We start from the raw sequence: 22,216 nt of genomic DNA on the forward strand, positions 1-22,216 counted from the left end.
TGTAAAGTGAATTGTATTATGATGTTTGTGATTTCTTCTACTGGTAACAGGAGTTCAGGAAACCAGGTTAATGGTGATATGAAGTACTACTTCCAAGATGGAGACACCAAAACACCAGCAGCCTTCCTGGATGAGCTAACACCTGTGTAAGTGTCCTGATATTAAATTCATAAGTCTGCATTTTTAATCTGTGTGTTCTCACACCGTGTGATGAATGTCATGTAGTTAAAATTCATGATAGATTTTGTTATTTTGTTTTTACTCAATGTTCATTATCCCTTATTTACTTTATTTATTTAATGAGTGGCTAACTGTTCTTCTTTATCTCCCTCTTATTCTTGATTTCTTTTATTAATTATTTTGTATTTTTTCCTCCTACTTCAGATTGGGGAATGTCCTGATACGTTTTCGTCTAGTTTTTAAGAACTTGACTAGAGTACCTAGTGAGGCTGATGTTCTCAATGCTGCTAATGCTCTGCTGGACTCAAAGATCAGAAGAGCACAATGTCTTATCACAGCAAACCAGCAACTCCATTTCCAGGAATGCACCGCCAACTAGAAACATGGTCGAAGATGACTACACTTCCCACGCACACACGCATGCATGCATGCACGCACCCACACACACACACACACACCCACACACACCCAAACACGCTTCACCTTCCCCAGAGTTCTAATCACACACACCTGTTGCCAATCTCACGCACACTCACGCCATACTATATGAGAGACTATTTGGACACTTTGTATTTGTGAAGTGTACGCTCAGTTCCCTAGTGTCTCTGTCTATTCAAAGTCTTATTGTTGTGTTTGTTTAATCTGGTTTTGACTTTGTTCTCATTAATGACCTTGTCACTACCCCTAGTCTTGTTTGGACTGTTCGCATGATTGCCTGACCTCTGCCTGTCTATGGTTGTTGACCTGTCTTACCCTTTGGACTTGTTGTTTTTTGATTAAATTACCAATCCTGCACTGTCTACATCTCCATTTCATGACACACGAGCTCTTCTAACACAAAACTGAGTGATCCTGTGAACATACAGAATGTCACTTTGTTACGCACTCGCGGTAGATGGCACTGCGGCGCGGCTTCAGAGAGCGCACGTGCACGGGACTGAACTCTAGTATACGGACACGTGTCTTCCTGTTCCGGTGTTGGTTTATGTTCAAGGGTGTCTCATTATTGGTTCCAGCTGTCTGTACTTAAGGGTGATTATGTTGGTTATTTAAACTCCTGGTGTTGCTGTGCACTTCACGCAGTATTACCCGTATAGTTGAAAGTGATAGTGAATGCGTTAAATATGCTATGCTAAGTCTTATTTCCACGTCCTGCTCTCATTCCATGCCTAGACTTTGGTTCCATGTTTAACCTAGTTAATCTTGTTCAGTATAGACCACATTTCCTGTGTTTTGTCTGCTGCATGAAAATAAAGACGTTGATCTGCACCTGCTTCTGCTACCGTTTTGTAACACACTTATGAAAGTGAGTCTTTAAATTATTAAAAATATTTTCAATATAATGTATTTTCTCTGAAGGTCTCATTTATAATTTTGTTATATTCTTTTCAGAAATTGGCAACAACTACATTATAAGCTTTGCATTTCAAATCAGCAATGTGACCATCTCCAAGGACCTTCAGTTGAGGAACGGAACTGTTACGCCACGGCCAGCAGAGGGCACTGCGGTACGGCCGCTGACTCTTTTGTTTTCGTTCACTTTCCGCTTGGACACTGACTAAAGTCTCTGATTTGCCCCAGGTGTTAATGTCTTAGTTTAATTAGGTTTGTTATTTAAACCCCCCGTGTGACTGCGCACATACCGCAGTATTAAAGTTGGTTTAGTTCGTCAAGTGAGGGAAGTATACGGGTATGTGCTAATGTGTAGCATGCTAGCGGTCGTAGCTAGGGGACCAGAGTGAGTATAGTCCGTAGAGACCGCGCTCCCTGTGTTTGTTTACCTGTTTATTTGTTTCTTGTTTATGTAATAAAGACGGTGACCTGCATCCGCCTCCAGTCTCGTTCCGTGACAGGAACATATGATTTTATACAAAACACCGTCAACAGCCTGGTAAGTGTAAGCCATTGTTCTCTGTCCCAGAATTACTTTACACAGTAAAATAACATTTATTTTGACTATGTTCATTGAAACCTTATTTTTACCCCCTTTTATTAGCTGAACACTATTCTGAATGTGAAAGATGCTCCTGCGTTTGTCTTTCCACAAGCAAACTGCACATAAGTGCCTTCTTTTCACGAGTTTCTCTGAAACACTTTACTTTGCATATTGAAATCTCCATATATCACATCCCCTTCACAGACATAAACTTGTACCTGACTACAACAGGTACACCACTTACAATACCACCTACCCAGGGGCAGTGATTGCTCAGTGGTTAAGGCTGTGTTTACTGATCAGAACATGTTCCTTAACTTTATACTCAACTGCTTTATACTATACTCCAATGCTTTATACTCAACTCTCGGGTAGAAAGGAATGCATTTGTTGCTTTAGCATGTTTACCTTCATATTGGAAAGATACATGCGCTAACATTGTAAGACAGATTTCTAGACAGGAGAGCAGCACCTCTTTAACAGACCAGGTCTACTGAAAAAATGCTCTAAGGAACCTGTCCCTATTTGCTGGACAGCACTTACACAACCTTCACCTCAGCAACATTCTCCTGCAATACATTTTGTCACCACACCATGCAGGGGTGGCACCAGAGCATATTTCTTACTGAGATAAAATTACTTATTGGTGATACTGGATTGGTGAACCCACACATCACTAACAACATGCCTAATTATTTTAATTACGACTATACTTTCAACTTGCTTTGATGTGATTTGACGATTGGTGTTCCTTTGATTTGGTTTTCAACTATGCAATTGAACACCACACATTTTGTTAAAGAATCAGAGTCTGATCCTCCACTAATCAGCACAAATTGGATTAAAATCTATAAAGCTAGGAAGCAATGTTGGGTCTAATACTGAAACAAAGCCAGGAATGAAACCAAGAGTAAAACTGGAGAGAGAGATTGTTTTCAGGTTTTTGGTATGCTACCAAAAATCACTAATTGGTTTTGACAGGTCTAGGTCAAAGGTCATCATAAAATAAAATTATGTTGGCAGGTCATCATCAAATTGTTATATTATGTATATATTTTTTTTATATATATTACATACAGTATGTCTCAAAAGTGGGTACACCCCTCACATTTTTGTCAATATTTTCTTTTCATGTGACAACGCTAAAGAAATAACACTTTGCTACAATGTAAAGTAGTGAGTGTACAGCTTGTGTAACAGGGTAAATATGCCGTCCCCTCAAAATAACTCAACACACAGCCATTAATGTCTAAACCGCTGGCAACAAAAGTGAGTACACCCCTAAGTGAAAATGTCCAAATTGGGCCCAATTAGCCATTTTCCCCTCCCCTGTGTCATGTGACTTGTTACGGGGGATGTAAACTTTTGAACAGGATGATCAGTGTAAATTATTAACATTTTTTTTCTGGGAAACATGTAAATATCTTAGCTGCTGAAGGAAAAAAAAAGATCTCTAAACAAAATATACCAATGTGTACTTATCTTCATATTTGACTAGTCATGAATTATTGAATGCATCACAGTAGTTACACTGGATATAAAATACAGTCTGTTAACATGCAATATTTGATGGACCAACAATCCAAATGTCTTTTTTTTTTTTTTACAATTAGATTTCCCTCATGGATTGGGACAAACCCTTTTTGAGGTAAAGGGGTTCTGTACTTGCCTGAACTTCAGGGTTAGGTCACCAGGAGCTTAGAGCTTAACAGGGCTACCTTGTTGAACAGGTATGAAGATGTCAGACAAATGTGATCCCCCATGAAATAAAATAAAGACTAAGTATAATCTGCCTGGATTAGGGTTACTAAGACCCACCCCATGAGCTAGGCCTATTGGTGGTGTCTGCAGGCGAGTACTGGGGTGACCGGGTCATACATCTATCCTGAAATGGTGACTTGGAGCCATCTTGTGAGCTCATCGCCTATACAGGTGCATCTCAAAAAAATAAATATCATGGACAAATTTTTTTTCGTAATTTGATTCTAAAAGTGGAACTTCCATGTATTATAAATTTATTACACATAAAGAAATATTTCAAGCCTTTTTTTTATCTTGATTACGGCTTACAGCTCATGGAAATAAATCCAATATCTCAAAATATTAGAATAAAGAATTTATAATACAGAAATGTTGACCTTCTGAAAAGTATGATAATTTATGTGCTTATACTCGGTCGGGGCTTTAATCCGGTTGCAGGAATTACTGCATCAGTGCGGCGTGGCATGGGGTCAATCAGCATGTGGCACTGCTGAGGTGTTCTGAAAGACCAGGTTGCTTTGATAGTGGTCTTCAGCTCGTCTGTATTGTTCGGTCTGGTGTCTCTCATAGATTCTCTATGGGGTTCGGGTCAGGCGAGTCGGCTGTTCAATCAAACACAGTAATACCATGGTCAGCAAACCAGTTACTAATAGTTTTGCCACTGTTGGCAGGTGCCAAGTCCAAGTGCTGGAAAAGGAAATCAGCATCTCCATAAAGCTCGTCAGCAGATGGAAGCATGAAGTGCTCTAAAATCTCCTGGTAGATGCTGCATTGACTCTCAACTTGAGAAAACACAGTGGACCAACACCAGCTGATGACATGGCACCTCAAATCATCACTGACTGTAGAAACTTCACACTGGACTTCAAGCAACTTGGATTCTGTTCCTCTCCACTCTTCCTCCAGACTCTGGGACCTTGATTTCCAAATGAAATGCAAAATTTACTTTCATCTGAAAAGAGGACTTTGGACCACTGAGCAATGGTCCAGTTCTTTTTAAAGGCTCAGGAAACCTTTGCAGGTGTTTTGAGTTAAATAGCTGATTAGAGCTCTTCTCAGGTTGCTATTTCTGTATTATAAATTCTTTATTCTAATATTTTGAGATGCTGGATTTTTGATGTCCTTGAGCTGTAAGCCGTAATCATCAAGATTAAAACAAAAAAAGCTTGAAATAATACATTATTCAGTTAAGAGGTATAGGAGAGCCAGAATGGAATATTCATGAAAACATTTCAAGAAGCAAAAAGTCTAGCTTGAGAGAAGTTTCGAAAGACAGACAATTTGAGTCTCCCCAAAGAATTTTCACTTTACCTGTGGTCACTAGCTGTGAGTATTGAGCAAATGAATTAGGTCCCAAGTACAGGCAGCACAACTGACATTTTCTCTGCAGACTTAATCTTTGAGATAAGGTGAGGAGTTAAACAATCTGGGAGAGCCTCAGAATAGAGATGCTGCTACATGTTACATAATTCTATTTCTGATCATCTCTGTATGAAGCAACACCCACTATTGTCAAGTTGCATAAAAATAGCTTCTGTCATGAACATGGGAATATGATTCCTGAGTCCACTCCTTGTTGCACCTTTATAAGCTTAGCTTTTGGGTAAATCATCTTCCAGAGAGACAGAGTTGTCATTAAGGATATTGCTGAGGGAGTTACAGGGAACAGATTATTGTTTTAGATCAGATGGTTATGACTAAAATAAGGTAATATCTCATTATGGTTTTTTGTACTCTCATTTTGGCTTCTAATCATCAATTTGCACCTTTTCCCCTCACATTTAGTGCAATAAAGTAACAGTTAAACTGCAAATTCATATATTCTGATTTTGTTTGTAAAATTGCATAATTTTTTTATTATTATTATTGGGGATGCTATTGTGATATTGTAGAGTTGTTGAATTATTGACATTTTCAAATTGCTATATTGAACATTCATAATAATTAAAAATCCAATTTGATTTAATTGATTGACAGGTTTGCCTTTTTAAAAAAAAATGACACCAGTAACACTACAGCCTTCACACTTTGTAAGTAAAGCTAATTTTTCACTTTAAAATGAAATGTATGTTTATCCCATATCCATATCTTATTATTAGGGGCCAAGCACCAAAGGTTCCTGTTGTTGTTGTTGTTGTTGTTATTATTGTTATTATTATTATTATTATTATTATTATTATTATTCCTTCTTCTCATGGCAGCCCATCAAACCACATGCGGTAAAGTTATGACATTTGGCACACAGATAGAGGACAGTGTGATGTGTTACTACAACAAATTTGGAGTCTCTAACTCAAACCTTCTAGTGCCACCAACTGTCAAAAATTGGACTCACGTTTATACTAATACCTTTTGATACCATTTATACTAATACCTTTTGAGTGCTAGAAACAAAATTAATTTTCCCCCTGATTCCTTGGCTTATGCCGATTCGAATTAACTACTTTTTTGAACTCCGCCTAGACCATTAATCTGTCACGAAATTCAAAAGAGATCATCAAGCAATCATATTTTTATAGAGCACATTTAAAAACAACCAAGTTTCAAGTGCTGTACAATATTAAAAATAACCACATAAACATACAGCAGGGTGAAGGCAAGTACTATAGTAAAAAGAAAATAAATCACAATGATCACAGAATATTGAAAGCCAGGGAAAATAAGTATGTCTTAAGGGAAGATTTAAAAGTTGAGATAGATATGGTATCCAAAGCTTCGGACCGACAATCAGGAAGGAACGGTCGCCTTGTCTTTTGTTGTCTAGATCTGGGCACAGTGAGTAAGCCACAAGATTGCGGTGTTCTAGAGAGAGTGTACGGGTGGAGCAAATCAGTCAGATACTGAGGGGCCACGTTATTGAGGGCTTTGTAAACAAATAGGTGTGACGGGCTCGTATTTGCGAGTCCCTGTGAGAAGTCTGGCAGCTGCATTTTGCACCAGCTGTGAACACAATAAAAAAAGCTGTAGACACCGTAGTAAAGCAAACCAAGGTCAACAACACAATTTTCCTTCAGTCCAAATAAGATTAATTCAGTTTTGTTATCATTTAGGTCATTTAGGTAGAAAGCCATAGCTTGAGTTCATTTAAACAGGCCACCAGTGGTTGTAAAGTGCATTTATCATCAGCATATAAATGAAAAATACTAATCTTCATATTATTATTATTATTATTATTATTATTATTATTAATATGTGTGTATTTGTAAGTACCTTTGCCAAATTTAGTCTATTTTGCTTTTATATTAGATAAATGAATGCTTATATGTATACATTTATTTTGTGAGATAGTTAAATGGCTAAAATTTATAATTGTTAGTTGTAATAGATTATAAATTATGTCTAATATAAGAGGATCATTTGATTTGGGGGAGGGGGACAGTGGTGGCTTAGCGGTGAAGGCTCTGGGTTACTGTCAGGAGGTCAGTGGTTCAAGCCCCAGCGCTGCCAAGCTGGGCCCTTCAGCAAGGCCCTTAACCCTCTCTGCTCAATGGGTGCTGTATCATGGCTGACCCTGCGCTCTGACCCCAGCTAACAAACCGCTAACAACAGCAGAATCAACTGCATCTACAACTACTGCAGCTCCAATCACTACAACTGAGGAACCAACACGTACAGAGGACACAACCACAGCTACAATTATTGCATTAATTACAGCAGCAACAACATAACTGACTAACTACTCTAACCCCAACCACCAAGTGAAGACCCAACAACAACACAAGCAACAGAACTGACCAGTAGTTCTGTGTCCACAACACAGGCTACAACAACAGATGAAACATCTGTATCAACAACTGTAGCTCCAAGCACTACAACCCAGGATCCAAGTACTACAGAGGAAACAACCACAGCTACAACTGTACTGACAACAGCACAAACAGAACTACCAACTACACAGACTAGAACAAGTACAGGACCAACAACAGTAGAAATAACTGCATCCACAACTACTTCAGCTCCAACCAGTACAATTCAGGAACCTAAAACTACAACACTACCTACTGCACCAACAATAGAACTGACCACTAACACTATATCCACAACAGAGGCTACAACAAGCACACAGGAAACAACAGAAGAAACAACTGCTGTAGCCACAACCACTACAACTCGGAAACAAATATCTACAGTGGAAACCACCAGAGCTACAAGTATACCATTAACTACAACACCGACAGCAGAACTGACCAGTACGATTGTGTCCGCAACACGGGCTGCAACAACAGAAGAAACAACTGCATCAACAACTGTAGCCCCAACCACAGCTACAACTGAACTGACTACAGCACCAACAGATCTGACCACTACCACAGAATCAACTACACAGGCTACAACAAGCACAGGACCATGAACAGTAGAAACAACTGCTGCGTCTACTCCAGCTCCAATCACTACAACTGAGAAATCTACTATAGCTACAACTGTACTGACTATAACAGAACTCACCACCTCAACTACACAGTCTGCAACAAACACTAATACAACTGCATCTACTCCAACTTCAACCTGTACACCTGAAGAACAAACTACTAATAATCAGCATAAAGCTTTGTATCTGCAAATAATAATGATGCTTTGTCTTTTCAGGTCTGATTCAGCTGTGGTTCAGACCAGGATGGTCTTCAATTCCTCCTCTCCAGTTCCCAGTGAGCGTTTGGTCCTCAGTGCGATCCAGACTCTTCTCAGTGCTCGACTCACAAACCTCATTCACTCTGTAAAAGTGCTGAACTTCACCTATGAGAGTATGTTTTCTTTACTAATACATACTACAACTTTTCACATCATTGTCGTATCCATATTTGAGCTAAAGGATTATTATGGACATTTGATTTGTTCCACAGAAATTTCAGACACCTCCTATGCAGTCAACTTCACATTGAGAATCAGTAACATCAGCATGTCTAAGAACCCTGACGTCAGGAACGACACCTACACCCAAGTGGAGAACATCATCAATAACGCTGTGAGTGTACATGACAAGGCACATGTGAACATTCTAACAAATATTCAGAGATAGCATTGGATCCCGTTGCAGCTTTTAATAAAAAACAGTTGCAAAAATCAAAAAGTGTAAAAGTCAACACAGTAACCCCTGGGTTGTATGAGGCAGGGCAGACTCACAGTGGGGTAATCATCAAAGGTCAAAACACTAGCAAGCAGATGCAGACAAAGAAGCAGATCAAGATCATAAATCAGTAATCAAATATAGGACTATAATGGGGGACTTAAAGGGTCAGGAATGTCCACCCTACATATAAAACATGATGTCTATATTCTTCAACTGAAAATCTATGAAACTGTTTTTACTTGTAAAAGAAAAAATGTTTACACAAACAGTACAATGGAATGTTCTTATCTCACAGAAAATCTGATTATTAATCTTTCTGTCTCCAGCTAAACACACTTCTAAATGATGCTGGTGCAGAACCATTTGAACCCCAGGGCTCTTTCTTCATGTAAGTTCACAGCAGTATTCTTTCCCCTCTCAAAATACCTTTTGGTAATTCTTATTGTAAAGTGAATTGTATTGTGGTGATTGTGATTTCTTCTACTGTTAACAGGAGTTCAGGAAACCAGGTTAATGGTGACATGGATTACTACTTCCAAGATGGAGACAACAAAACACCAGCAGCCTTCCTGAATGAGCTAACACCTGTGTAAGTGTCCTGATATCAATTTCACAAGTTTCTATTTAATCATTGTGTTCTCACACGCTGCGTTTAATAATAATTCCGTGAGAGTGGTTTTTGACTATTTGCCATAGTGTCTGGTTGTAGATATTAGGCCAGTTAGACATACAGATAGTGAGTATGGCTGGATGTGGGTGACACAAAGGAAATTAATATCAGGAAAGAAAATAACAAAAGTGAGAAGTCAACATTTTTATCCCCTAAATTAATTGCCTGTTATCCCTTGTTAGGTTTTAGGGCTGGAGTTGGGCAGCAGCAATAGAGAAGGGGTTACTTTAATGCAAGGGCGTAACCGTGGTATGGACATTGGGGGGTGTCCAACGAACTCGGCGGGAGGATATGCAAGTGAATGTAATATTAATGGTCAAAACTGGAACTGACGTTAGCCTAGCCTACTTCGTGGGTGTACAAGTATCAAAAGTTAACTGACGCTCTTAAGAACAAACGAAGCCATGGTATGATGCCTTCTATACTAAGCTAAAGTTACCTACTATTTAGGTAACTAGTTACTTAGTGTCTGGAAAAAAGCTCGTATGCTCTGCTGAACTTTTCTACACTTGGCTGCTGTCTCCATTTTTTACAAACTGAGCTGCTAAAATATATCAACCAACTTGCGTTGAGTATGGGTGCAACCAAGTGTACAATTGGAGGGGGGGGCACACACCTATTTTCCTTAACAAACAGAAATATATTAAAAAGGAATAGACATAAATAAATAGAATAGATTAAGAAAAGACAGATCCGTTGGCAGGGTTCATTAAATGGGGACATATAGAAAATATTTTGTACTGTATATTCGGGGGACAGATTGGCATTTCCTCAACATTGGGAGGGACATGACCCCCCCCCCCCCCCCCCCCCCAAAGAATGCGTGGTTACGCCCATGCTTTAATGCCTAGATACCAGCCTTATATATTAAACTTTTCAGTTCCACATTATTGGAATTGTAATTCACTAATATCACTTGGCTTTAATCAAATCCAATTAGTGTATGCCACGGATAGTCCCCATGTACCAGAATGTTCTCCGTCCACCACCCAAATATTAAGAAAAGCTATACAGAAAGGCGGAAAGATTTATATCTGCCGTCTGAAGTTTAATTTTTGTGGACATCAGGCTAAGGATCATTTTGGAGAGCTGAGCATTAACGAGTATAAAAGAAAGCATGTTCATGAGCGTACATACTCATTCAACTACAGAAGCACATTAAATTAAGAATTAAAGTGTTTTAGGGAAGCAGAGTTAGTTACATTGCTCCAAGTAACAGAGGGCGTCAGTAATCATTTCTAGAAGAGGCGATTTTATTTTGATCTCAGAGGGTCGAGGCAGCCTTTAACAGAGCAAAGAAAAAACACTTTTGTTGCAAATAACTAATATATTAAATCATATTAAAACAGAAGAACAAGAAGAATTTCCCTATGTTAATTGGCGGAGGCTGATGGAAAATAGCTGGAGAGTTGATAATTTGGAAAAACTGCTAGACGAGTTTTTCCAACCTGATTCTCTGTGGTATTTTGCCTAGGCATCCATAGCTCCCCAGGTTGAGCCATACCTCAGATTAGGGGAAGAAAGAGGTTTTGAAAGAGGAAGAGGGGGAACTGGACAGATTATCAGTGATCCCGTAATAGAGGCATCCCCACTATTGAGACAAGTTTATTGGTAAAACAAACAGCAGAGGGTGGAATCGAGTCATTAGATAAACACATGATTTGTGGTAAACTGTGGGGAATTGTAGTAAAAATTATACCAAACAGATATGAGCATCATCTGTCACTCAGACTGGCTCAAGGAAGCGTTCAATTCAATTCAATTCAATTTTATTTGTATAGCGCTTTTTACAATAGACATTGTCTCAAAGCAGTTTTACAGAAATATCAACATGGTATACAGATATTAAAGGTGAGAATTTATCCCAACTGAGCAAGCCACTGAGTGGCGATGGTGGCAAGGAAAAACTCCCTAAGATGTTTTAAGAGGAAGAAACCTTGAGAGGAACCCGACTCAGAAGGGAACCCATCCTCATCTGGGTAACAACAGATAATGTGAAAAATTTCATTATGGATTTATATGAAGTCTGTATGGCCCTAGGAGCAGCCGTTGTCCCAGCAGTCTGGAATTAGAGAAGATTTGAGCTCTTCAGAAGCAGAAAGTATCTGGATCTCTAGTATCTCCATAAAGATACTAGATCTCCATTCGTGTGGGGCTCGGCGAAAGGAGAGAGGGAGAAAAAAAGATTATTATGACTGCGAAGTAGTAGAACAGAATCTAGTCAGGGTAGGCTTGAGTAAACAAATACGTTTTAAGCCTAGACTTAAACACTGAGACTGTGTCTGAGTCCCAAACACTAATAGGAAGACTGTTCCATAACTGTGGGGCTCTATAAGCGAAAGCTCTCCCCCCTGCTGTAGCATTCACTATTCGAGGTACCGTCAAATAGCCTGCATCTTTTGATCTAAGTAGGCGTGGCGGATCATATAAAACCAAAAGTTCGCTTAGATATTGTGGCGCGAGACCATTTAGTGCTTTATAGGTTAATAAAAGTATTTTATAGTTAATGCGAGATTTTACTGGGAGCCAATGCAGTATTGATAATATCGGTGTGATATGGTCGTATCTTCTAGTTCTAGTTAGGACTCTAGCAGCTGCATTCTGGACTAACTGGAGCTTATTTATATTCCTACTGGAACATCCAGACAGTAAGGCATTACAGTAATCTAATCTAGAGGTGACGAATGCATGAACTAGTATTTCCGCATCATGTAGTGACAATATGTTTCTTATTTTAGAAATATTTCTGAGATGAAAGAAGGCTATCCTAGTAATATTATCTACATGAGCATCAAATGATAGGCTGGAGTCAATAATCACTCCAAGGTCTTTAACTGCTGTACATGATGAAACAGAAAGACCATCCAGAGTAACCATGTGATTTAGAAAGATTACTTCTAGCTACACGTGGGCCTAATAAAAGTATTTCTGTTTTATCAGAATTAAGTAGAAGGAAGTTAATTAACATCCAATGTCTAATGTCCTTTACACAATCCTCAACTTTACTAAGCTTCTGTCTGTCCTCTGGCTTCGCTGAAACATACAATAGTGTATCATCAGCATAACAGTGGAAGCTAATTCCATGTTTACGAATAATTTGACCTAGGGGTAGCATATATAAATTAAAGAGCAGTGGGCTTAAAACAGAACCCTGTGGAACTCCAAAAGTAACCTCAGTACGCATGGAGAAATCACCATTTACATCTACGAACTGAAGCGTTAAGAGTTGGGGCAGATAAATTATAAGTTGGAGTTTCTGTGGCATTAAAAAGGGTGACTGATTATCTAGGCTTAAGTAGTTTTGGTATTTCGGAAGTGTTGAAAATGGCATCTACCTCTGTAGAACAAATGATATCTACTCTTGTAAAATTTTTGGGGTCCAAGTACACACTGTGTAATGAGTACATTTGCCAAAATCTCAAAAATGGCACAAAAGTACTAAGTTCTTGAAAACAAAGTGGCCAAAAAGAAGGGACATTTGACGTGGCATTGTGGGAAGAGATGGAAACATTGATAAAAAAAAAAAAATTATAAGGGCAAAGACAAAAGTAAGCTGAGAGAACCAAAGCAGGAAAAAGAGCAAGGTTCTGAGGCTGTTCAAAAAAGAAGAAGACTCGTGGAAAAGCATGAAACAGGCGAGGCAGTTGATGAGAAAAGAGGGTAACAAATCAGATGAAAAAGCAGAGGTGGTGGTTAGGCCACCTCCTTATGCGTTATTCGGGCCATCAAATCAATTTGCATCCTCTAACCCGTCTGCGCCTCCTAACTCAGTTGTGTCCCATAATCCTTTTTTGCATCCTGAAGATCAGTACCCAATGATAAAAGGGACAATGCAGGTAGCTGGGGGTGTAGAGATGGTTGAGAAAGAGAGAAGCATGTCTGGGAAAAGGAGAAGGAGCTCAGACTGAAGGAATGAAAGACAGGGTAGGGAAAACAAGAAGAAATATATAGATGCTTATTCTCAGATAAACACCGCCGTTGGAGAATCAACAGGTATTGCAGAGCACGGGAAGACTATCCGAAAAAAGCTGTGATAATTTTAAAAAACCTGTGGAAGAGTAGAGGAGTCAGATTATGCCGGGGATGATGAAACAGATTCTGAAAAGGTGAGAGAGGAAATCAGTCTAGATAGGGCCGAGGGGGGAACGGAAGATTCACAGAGACACCACAGTATGGTAGGAAAACCCTCACTAGAACAATGTAGATCACAAGAAGTAGAACACAGGGAATTGTAGGCAGAGACTTATATTTTGGGAATGTTGAAGAAAATACTCCATCAGGGACACTGCTCAGACCAAGCGATTTAACTCCCCTTCTGCCCTGGTCACAGAGAGAGGGAGGGAGACTTAGAGCTCGAAGTCAGACAGACCCAAATAGAGTGGCGAGAGTGTTTCCAATTTGGATTATGGGCGCACAGGCCCAATATGTGCCATGGGCTACACAGGATCTCGATGGGCTGATCTCTCACCTTTCTGATATCCACAAGGGGGCTGGGAAGTGGATCACAGTGTTTGAAGAAGAAACAATCAGCAGACTGCTTGCTGTAGGAGATATAAAGACACTTCTGGCTAAAGTTCTAGGTGGAGGTAAGATGACAGATTCTGACAGCAGCACACATGGGAGGGGCTAGGGGACTTACAGGATTAGGGTTACTAAAACTAACCCCATGAGCCAGGCCTGATGGGGATGTCTGCAGGCAATTACTGGGGTGACCGGGTCATCCATCTATCCTGTATTGGTGACTTGGAGCCATCTTGTGAGTTCATCGCCTATACAGATGCATCTCAAAATATTAAATATCATGGACTACTTTTTTTTTTTTTTCTGTAATTTGATTCAAAAAGTGGAACTTTCATTTATTCTAAATTTATTACACATAAAGAGAGATATTTAGAGCCTTTTTTTGTTTTAATCTTGATGATTAAATGATGTGGTATGGAGTCAATCAGCCTGTGGCACTGCTGAGGTGTTCTGGAGATCCAGGTTGCTTTGAAAGTGGTCTTCAGCTCGTCTGTATTGTTGGATCTGGTGTCTCTCATAAATTCTCTATGGGGTCCGGGTCAGGCGAGACGGCTGGCCAATCTAACACAGTAATACCATGGTCAGCAAACCAGTTACTAATAGTTTTGCCACTGTGGGCAGGTGACGAGTCCTGCTGGAAAAGAAAATCAGCATCTCCATAAAGCTCGTCAGCAGATGGAAGCATGAAGTGCTCTAATATCTCCGGGTAGATGCTGCATTGACTCTCAACTTGAGAAAACACAGTGGACCAACACCAGCAGATGACATGGCACCTCAAATCATCACTGACTGTGGAAACTTCACACTGGACTTCAAGCAACTTGGATTCTGTTCCTCTCCACTCTTCCTTCAGACTCTGGGAGCTTGATTTCCAAATGAAATGCAACATTTACTTTCATCTGAAAACAGGACTTTGGACCACTGAGCAATGGTCCAGTTCTTTTTAAAGGCTCAGGAAACCTTTGCAGGTGTTTTGAGTTAATCAGCTGATTAGAGCTGTTCTCAGGTCAATATTTCTGTATTATAAATTCTTTATTCTAATATTTTGAGATGCTGGATTTTTGATGTCCTTGAGCTGTAAGCTGTAATCATCAAGATTAAAGCAAAAAAAAAAAAAAGCTTGAAATTTTTCACTTTATTTGTAGTGAATCTAGAATATATGAAAGTTCCACTTATGGGGGAAAAAAAAAAAAAAAAGTTTCCACTATGTTCAAATTTTTTGAGATGCATCTGATGAAGGCTGACCAGTCTTCTAAATGGACTAGACCCTTGCAAATGTTACTGGCTTTGGGGATGTGGAATGTCATTTCAGTGGCAGAGAAAGGCCTTGCATTCACACACAGTAAAGGGCTCCAGTCTTGTTCAGGTTGCTCTTGCTCCTTCTGCAGCATGGTTGTAGGGATACTCACCAGTTGCAGATCTTCACTCTAGGATTTTTTTTCTTTGACAGTGGACAAGAGATTTGCCTTTGTGAGATTTTGATTCACAGGAAGCAAATCTCTGACTGTTGTTTGTGGGTATGCACTCAATAGCAGCTTGGAATAGTCAATCCCTTTTGAGTAGGTGGAGAGGTGTGTGTGTGTGTGTGTGTGTATATATATATATATATATATATATATATATATATATATATATATATATATATATATATTTATTTATTTATTTATTTATTTATTTATATTTTCCACAAATAGGTAAAATGATATTAAGATAATGTTTTTATGTGAATATTAAGATAATATTGGAAATAAAATTGAAATGGTGAGTTATTTTAAATTAATTAAAATGCAACACATGAGAGAGAAAATTTAAACAGGTAAAACTGGTAACCAAGAAATAAATAAATAAATAATAAATGAATAAATAAATTCACCGTAGCTTCTAGAAACTTGTTTTTATTTTCAAAATGACAAATAAGGTCCTTTATGCTTAAATCATAACTTTCATTAACTTTATACAAAGAGTAGTTACTCTATTCGCTCCAAAAAAGAACAAATGTCTGAGGTTTTCATTTACATTTTTTTTTTTTTTGACATTTTAAGGCATTTGGAAGACACCCTTATTCAGAGCAACTTGCATTTATTTAATTTATTCAACTGATCACTTGAGGGTTAAGGGTCTTGCCCAAGTGCCCAACAGTGGTAACTTGGCAGTGCTGGGGCTCCTGACCTTCTGATCAGTAACCCAGAGCCTAACCACTGAGCCACCACTTTTCACTCTCACCATTACAAGAGTTACATGTTTCAGTTACATCACAATATCTTGATAGTGCTTTGCATAGATAAATTTTGTGCAGGATTCGAAAATGAACTTCTTTGTGTGCAATACTTTTTATATATATATATATATATATATATATATATATATATATATATATATATATATATATATATATATATATATATATATATATATATACACACCCCAAATTCCTCCACTGAATGTTATCAATAAGAGACATCCAATATAATATTCCTCTTGGGGCAGTTGAGGATCGAGATTGGTATAATTGTGTATAATTTGACCACAATACCTTGTGGTCAAAAATTGTAATTAAATTTTTTTTTAAATGCCAATATCATTTGGATAATTTTGCCTATTGTAATGAAACTGGTCTTGTTAGATTCCATGAGTCATGTTGAGAACAGTGATATAAATTATGCCATAGTCAATTAAACTTCCTGTCCACCATTTTGAATTTTGAAACCCCTCCTAGACCATTGGGCCGATTTTCACCAAATTTGATTTAGATAATTTACAAACCATGGTGGCAAAATATTATGGAGTTCGTGTTGATAATCCAAACTGTTATCATTTAACGCATCAACAAATTTGATGGCATGATTCTGAGGCTGCATCTTTGCAAGGCTTTGACATATTGACACCAATCTTTGAGTGTCTCATTGTGATTCCAGCCTGAATTTTGCCTCATTTTGCCTCCATTTTGCCTAAAATCATATACAAACATCTAAAATTGCTCTCTCTTTTTTCTTTTTCTTTTTACAGTTGGTTTTGATGCTCACTTCCATGCTTGTTTAGCTCCTTGTTTAGCCTCTTAAGTGCTTGGCCCCTTAATTGCTGATTGCAGCTATTATTATTATTATTATTATTATTATTATTATTATTATTATTATTATTATTATGAAAAAGAAGAAGAAGAAGAATAGTATTTTTGTTAATATGTACGTATTTGTAAGTGCCAAATTTAAGTGGTGGTTTAATGGTTAAGGCTCTGGGTTACTGATCGGAAGGTCGGTGGTTCAAGCCCCAGCACTGCCAAGCTGGGCCCTTCAGCAAGGTCCTTAACTCTCTCTGCTCAATGGACACTGCATCATGGCTGACCCTGCGCTCTGACCCCAGCTTCCTAACATGCTGGGCTATGCAGAGAAAAGAATTTCACTGTATTCTAATGTATATGTGACCAATAAAGAAGCATTATCAATTTCATAAACATATAATGCATGATTTAATGACCGTTATAGTGAGCTAAGAAAATCAATGGTTTGGAAATAAATGGGGAAAAAAAAGTGAAATTACCTATACTTGTGACAATATGTCTATGGCTGCTGCTTAGTGTGATTGCAGCCAATACCATTAAGTACAATACCATTTACAACAAAAAACAACAGAAGGGACAAACACAACTGAGGAACCAACAGCAACAGAGGAAACTACGACAGCTACAGTAATACCAACAACAATAAAAGTAACAGAACTGACCAGTACTACTGAGTCCACAACACAGGCTTTAACAAACAAACAGCTAACAACAGCAGAATAAACTGCATCTACAACTACTGCAGCTCCAATCACTAAAACTGAGGAACCATCAAGTACAGAGGACACAACCACAGCTACAACTATAACATTAACTACAGGAGCAACAACAGAACTGACTAACTACTCCAACCCCAACCACTACAAGTGAAGACCCAACAACGACACAAGCAACAGAACTGACCAGTAGTTCTGTGACCACAACACAGGCTACAACAACAGATGAAACAACTATATCAACAACTGTAGTCCCAAGCACTACAACCCAGGAACCTAGTAGTACAGAGGAAACAACGACAGCTACAACTGTACTGACAACAGCATAAACAACAGAACTAACCACTACCACAGTATCAACAACACAGACTACAACAAGCACAGGACCAACGACAGTAGAAAGAACTGCATCTACAGCTACTTCAGCTCCAACCAGTACAATTCAGGAAGCTACAATTACAACACTACCTACAGCACCAACAACAGAATTGACCACTAGCACTATATCCACAACAGAGGGTACAACAAGCACACTGCCAACAACAGAAGAAACAACTGCATCTACAACAAATGTAGCCCCAATGACTCCAACTCAGGAACAAACAACAACAGTGGAAACAACCCCAGCTACAAGTATACCATTAAATACAACACCTACAACAGAACTGAAGAGTACTATAGTGTCCACAACACAGGCTGCAACAACACATGAAACAACTGCAGCCCCAATGACAACAACCCAGGAACCAAGTACTACAGAGGAAACAACCACAGCTACAACAGTACTGACTACAGCACCAACAACAGAACTATCAACTAGACAGGCTACAACAAGCACAGGACCAACAACAGTAACACCTGCACCTACAACTACTCCAACTGAGAAAGCAACAACTACAGAGGAAACAACCACAGATACAACTACAATTTTAACTACGGCACCAACAACAGAACTGACTACTACCACAGAATCAACTACAAAGGCTATAACAAGCACAGGACCAACAACAGTAGAAACAACTGCTGCGTCTACGACTAATCCAGCTCCAACCACTACAACTGAGAAATCTACCATAGCTACAACTGTACTGACTACAATAACAGAACTCACCATCTCCCCAGTATCAACTACAGTCTGCAACAAACACTAATACAACCGCATCTACTTCAACCTGTACATCTGAAGAACAAACAACTATTAAGCAAGCAACCACAGCTACAACTGTACCTTTAACTAAAATACAAGCAATGGAACTGACCACTCCCACTATGTCCACAACAAAGGAAATAATCACAACTACACAGACTACAACAAACACCCAAAATAACAGCATAATTAACTGCATCTATGACTAGTACAGCTCTAAATACTTCAGTTGACATGTCAACCATTTCAGAGCAAACATCAACCACATATTCAACTGTACCAATAACTGCAACAGAAGTTAGCACTATAATATTACCACAGGCATCAACAGTGATCACAAAACCAACAAATGAATAAACAACTACTCCTACAAAAAGTACAGCTTTTTTTTTTTTTTTTTTTTTTTTTTTTTTTTTTTTTTTTTTTTTTTAAACTAAAGTTGAAGCATCAACATATGCAGAGCAAAGTCCACCTACATCACCCAGCATGTCACAACCAATAATGAGTAGAAGAATTATATATTCATACTGAATTCTGATTCAAAATAAATGTATAACACTTTATATATTTTAGATATAGTTCAGCTGGTTCAGCTGTGGTTCAGAGCAGGATGGTCTTCAATTCCTCCTCTCCTGTTCCCAGTGAGAGTTTGGTCCTCAACACTATGAGAGTACGTTTTCTTTACTAATAAATATGACCGTTACAACTCTTCACATCATTGTCCTATCCATATTTGAGCTAAAACATTATTATGGACATTTGATTTGTTCCACAGAAATTTCAGACACCTCCTATGCAGTTAACTTCACATTGAGCATCAGTAACATCAGCATGTCTAAGAACCCTGACCTCAGGAACGACACCTACACCCAAGTGGAGACCATCATCAATAACGCTGTGAGTGTACATCACCATGTGCAGATCAACTTTCTAACAAATATCCAGAGATAGCATTGGATCCCATTGCAGCATTTAATAAAAACCGTAGCAAGAATCAAATAGTATAAAAGTCAACACAGTAACCCCTGGGCAGTATGAGGCAGGGTAGACTCACAGTGGGGTAATCATCAAACTCAAAACACTAGGAAGCAGATGCAGACAAAGAAGCAGATCAAGATCATAAATCAGTAATCAAATATAGGACACTAATGGGGGACTTAAAGGATCAGGAATATCCATCCTACAAATAAAACACGATGTCTGTATTCAATTGAAAACCTATGAAATGGTTTTTATTTGTAAAAGAAAAAATGGTTACACAACCAGTACAATGGAATGTTCTTATGTCTCACAGAAAAACTGATTATTTATCTTTCCTTCTCCAGCTAAACACACTTCTAAATGATGCTGGTGCAGAACCATTTGAACCCCAGAGCTCTTTCTTCCTGTAGGATCACAGCAGTATTAATTTTTCCTCTCAAAATACATTCTCTAATTCTTATTGTAAAGATAACAGTTCTATGACATTTGTGCTTTCTTCTACTTGTAACAGAAGCTCAGGAAATCAGGTTACTGCTGACAAGGAGTACTACTTCCAAGATGGAGACATGAAAACACCAGCAGCCTTCCTCTATAGGATGATGATACAGAATGGTATGCAATAAAACATCTTGTATCACACCTGTTATTGTACTTTCAGTTGGGAATCACAGCACATTTTATGGGCTGAAAGTGTTACAAAGTTCTCTCTTACAGTCTCACCTACAACGGCTTCTCCAGCAACTACAAGCCATGTCGCTTTGACATCAGTAGCAACTCCATCAATAGTGCATGTTCATTTCAAACATGTATGTAATGGAGAATTCACTTTTAATCTTGATTCTGAACAATAATCACCATAATCTTTTATCTCTCCAGATCTGGTTCAGCTGTGGTTCAGACCAGGATGGTCTTCGATTCCTCCTCTTCTTTTCCCAGTGAGAGTTTGGTCCTCAGTGCGATCCAGACTCTTCTCAGTGGTCGCCTCACGAACCTCTCTGACTCTGTAAAAGTGCTGAACTTTACCTCTGAGAGTATGTTTTCTTTACTAATACATATTACAGCTACAACTCTTCACATCATTGTCCTATCCATATGAGAGCTAAAACATTATTATGGACATTTGAAATTTCAGACACCTCCTATGCAGTCATCTTCACATTTAGCATGCCAGTAACATCAGCATTCCAGAGAACCCTGACCTCAGGAAGGACACTTACGACCAAGTGGAGACCATCTTCAATAATGCTGTGAGTGTACATGTCACGTAAAGAGGTTGAGGACAGATGCAAATGCAGATAAGAGTTTAATTATCGGACATATAGGCAGACAAATCCATATCATGAAACAATAGTGTGGTCAAAACAGGCAAATATTCAGGCGATCAGCAAACAGGATAAACTAGACTAAGACAAGACTCAAATAACGAGGACGAGAACCAGATCAAAACCATGAAACTTAAAGCTATAAATAAAGGCTTCGTACATGACAGACTATGGCAACTGAGCGTAATACTTCACAAGGTCATAGTGTTCATAAAGTCTCTTATATAGTGTTGAGTGAGTGAGATTGGCAACAGGTGTGTGTGATTAGAATTCCGAAGAAGGTGATCCTGTGGGTGTGTGTGGGAGGGAACTGTAGTCCTCTTCAGCCATATTTGTAAAGTTTGGTGCAACCTGGGAAATGGAGTCATTGGTTTGCTGTGATATGACAGAAACCCCCACCCCATAGCGATTCAGGAGAAGCGCCAAAATACACTCCCTCCCGCTGTGGTCCTGGCCCTCTGGGCCAAATCTCTTCACAGCCCGTCAGGTTCCAATGCACACATTGTCCGACAAGTAGCATGTTTCTCGAGCAGCCAAGGAGCAGACATGTGTCTGTCAGCAGACTCGGGCATGAGCAAAACTTGGTTGTCCATGTCAGCAGACTTGGGCTTGAGGAGAACTTGGTTGTCCGTGTGAGCCCTGGACTGGAACGTGGCGTGTAAGGCCGCCTCATCAACCTGCGTCAGGAATGTGGCGTGGGAGGCTGCCTTGCCAACCTGGGACAGGAACGTGGCTTGTGAGGCCGTCTCTTCGACCTCGGACAGGAACTTGGCTTGAAAGGCCATCTCTTCGACCTCTGACAGGAACTTGGCTTGAGAGGCCGTCTCTTCAACCTCAGACTGGAAGCTGACTTTAT

At 39.0% G+C, this 22,216-nt stretch overlaps 1 protein-coding gene across 5 annotated transcripts; it reads left to right on the forward strand.

Annotated features, from left to right (window-relative positions):
- The first annotated feature begins 45 nt into the window (after nt 1–45).
- On the forward strand, nt 46–20,677 carry LOC128632764 (uncharacterized). 5 transcript variants are annotated; one of them, XM_053679970.1, is made up of 12 exons: nt 46–146; nt 385–1,486; nt 1,573–1,688; nt 1,994–2,071; nt 8,465–8,619; nt 8,719–8,840; nt 9,272–9,333; nt 9,439–9,534; nt 19,631–19,727; nt 19,833–19,954; nt 20,383–20,444; nt 20,550–20,677. In XM_053679970.1, exons 4-10 carry the CDS (start codon nt 2,040–2,042, stop codon nt 19,869–19,871), a joined length of 603 nt encoding a protein of 200 aa, XP_053535945.1. In that variant the 5' UTR covers nt 46–146; nt 385–1,486; nt 1,573–1,688; nt 1,994–2,039; the 3' UTR covers nt 19,872–19,954; nt 20,383–20,444; nt 20,550–20,677. The 5 variants fall into 5 exon arrangements, 3 of the variants coding, with proteins under 3 accessions (XP_053535945.1, XP_053535946.1, XP_053535947.1); XM_053679971.1 differs by lacking the exons at nt 19,631–19,727; nt 19,833–19,954; nt 20,383–20,444; nt 20,550–20,677 and adding an exon at nt 14,102–15,723; XM_053679972.1 differs by lacking the exons at nt 19,631–19,727; nt 19,833–19,954; nt 20,383–20,444; nt 20,550–20,677 and adding an exon at nt 14,758–15,723.
- Nucleotides 20,678–22,216: the final 1,539 nt, after the last annotated feature.

The sequence above is a fragment of the Ictalurus punctatus genome, chromosome 3 (genome assembly GCF_001660625.3).
Source record: "Ictalurus punctatus breed USDA103 chromosome 3, Coco_2.0, whole genome shotgun sequence".
Taxonomy (NCBI): Eukaryota; Metazoa; Chordata; class Actinopteri; order Siluriformes; family Ictaluridae; genus Ictalurus; species Ictalurus punctatus.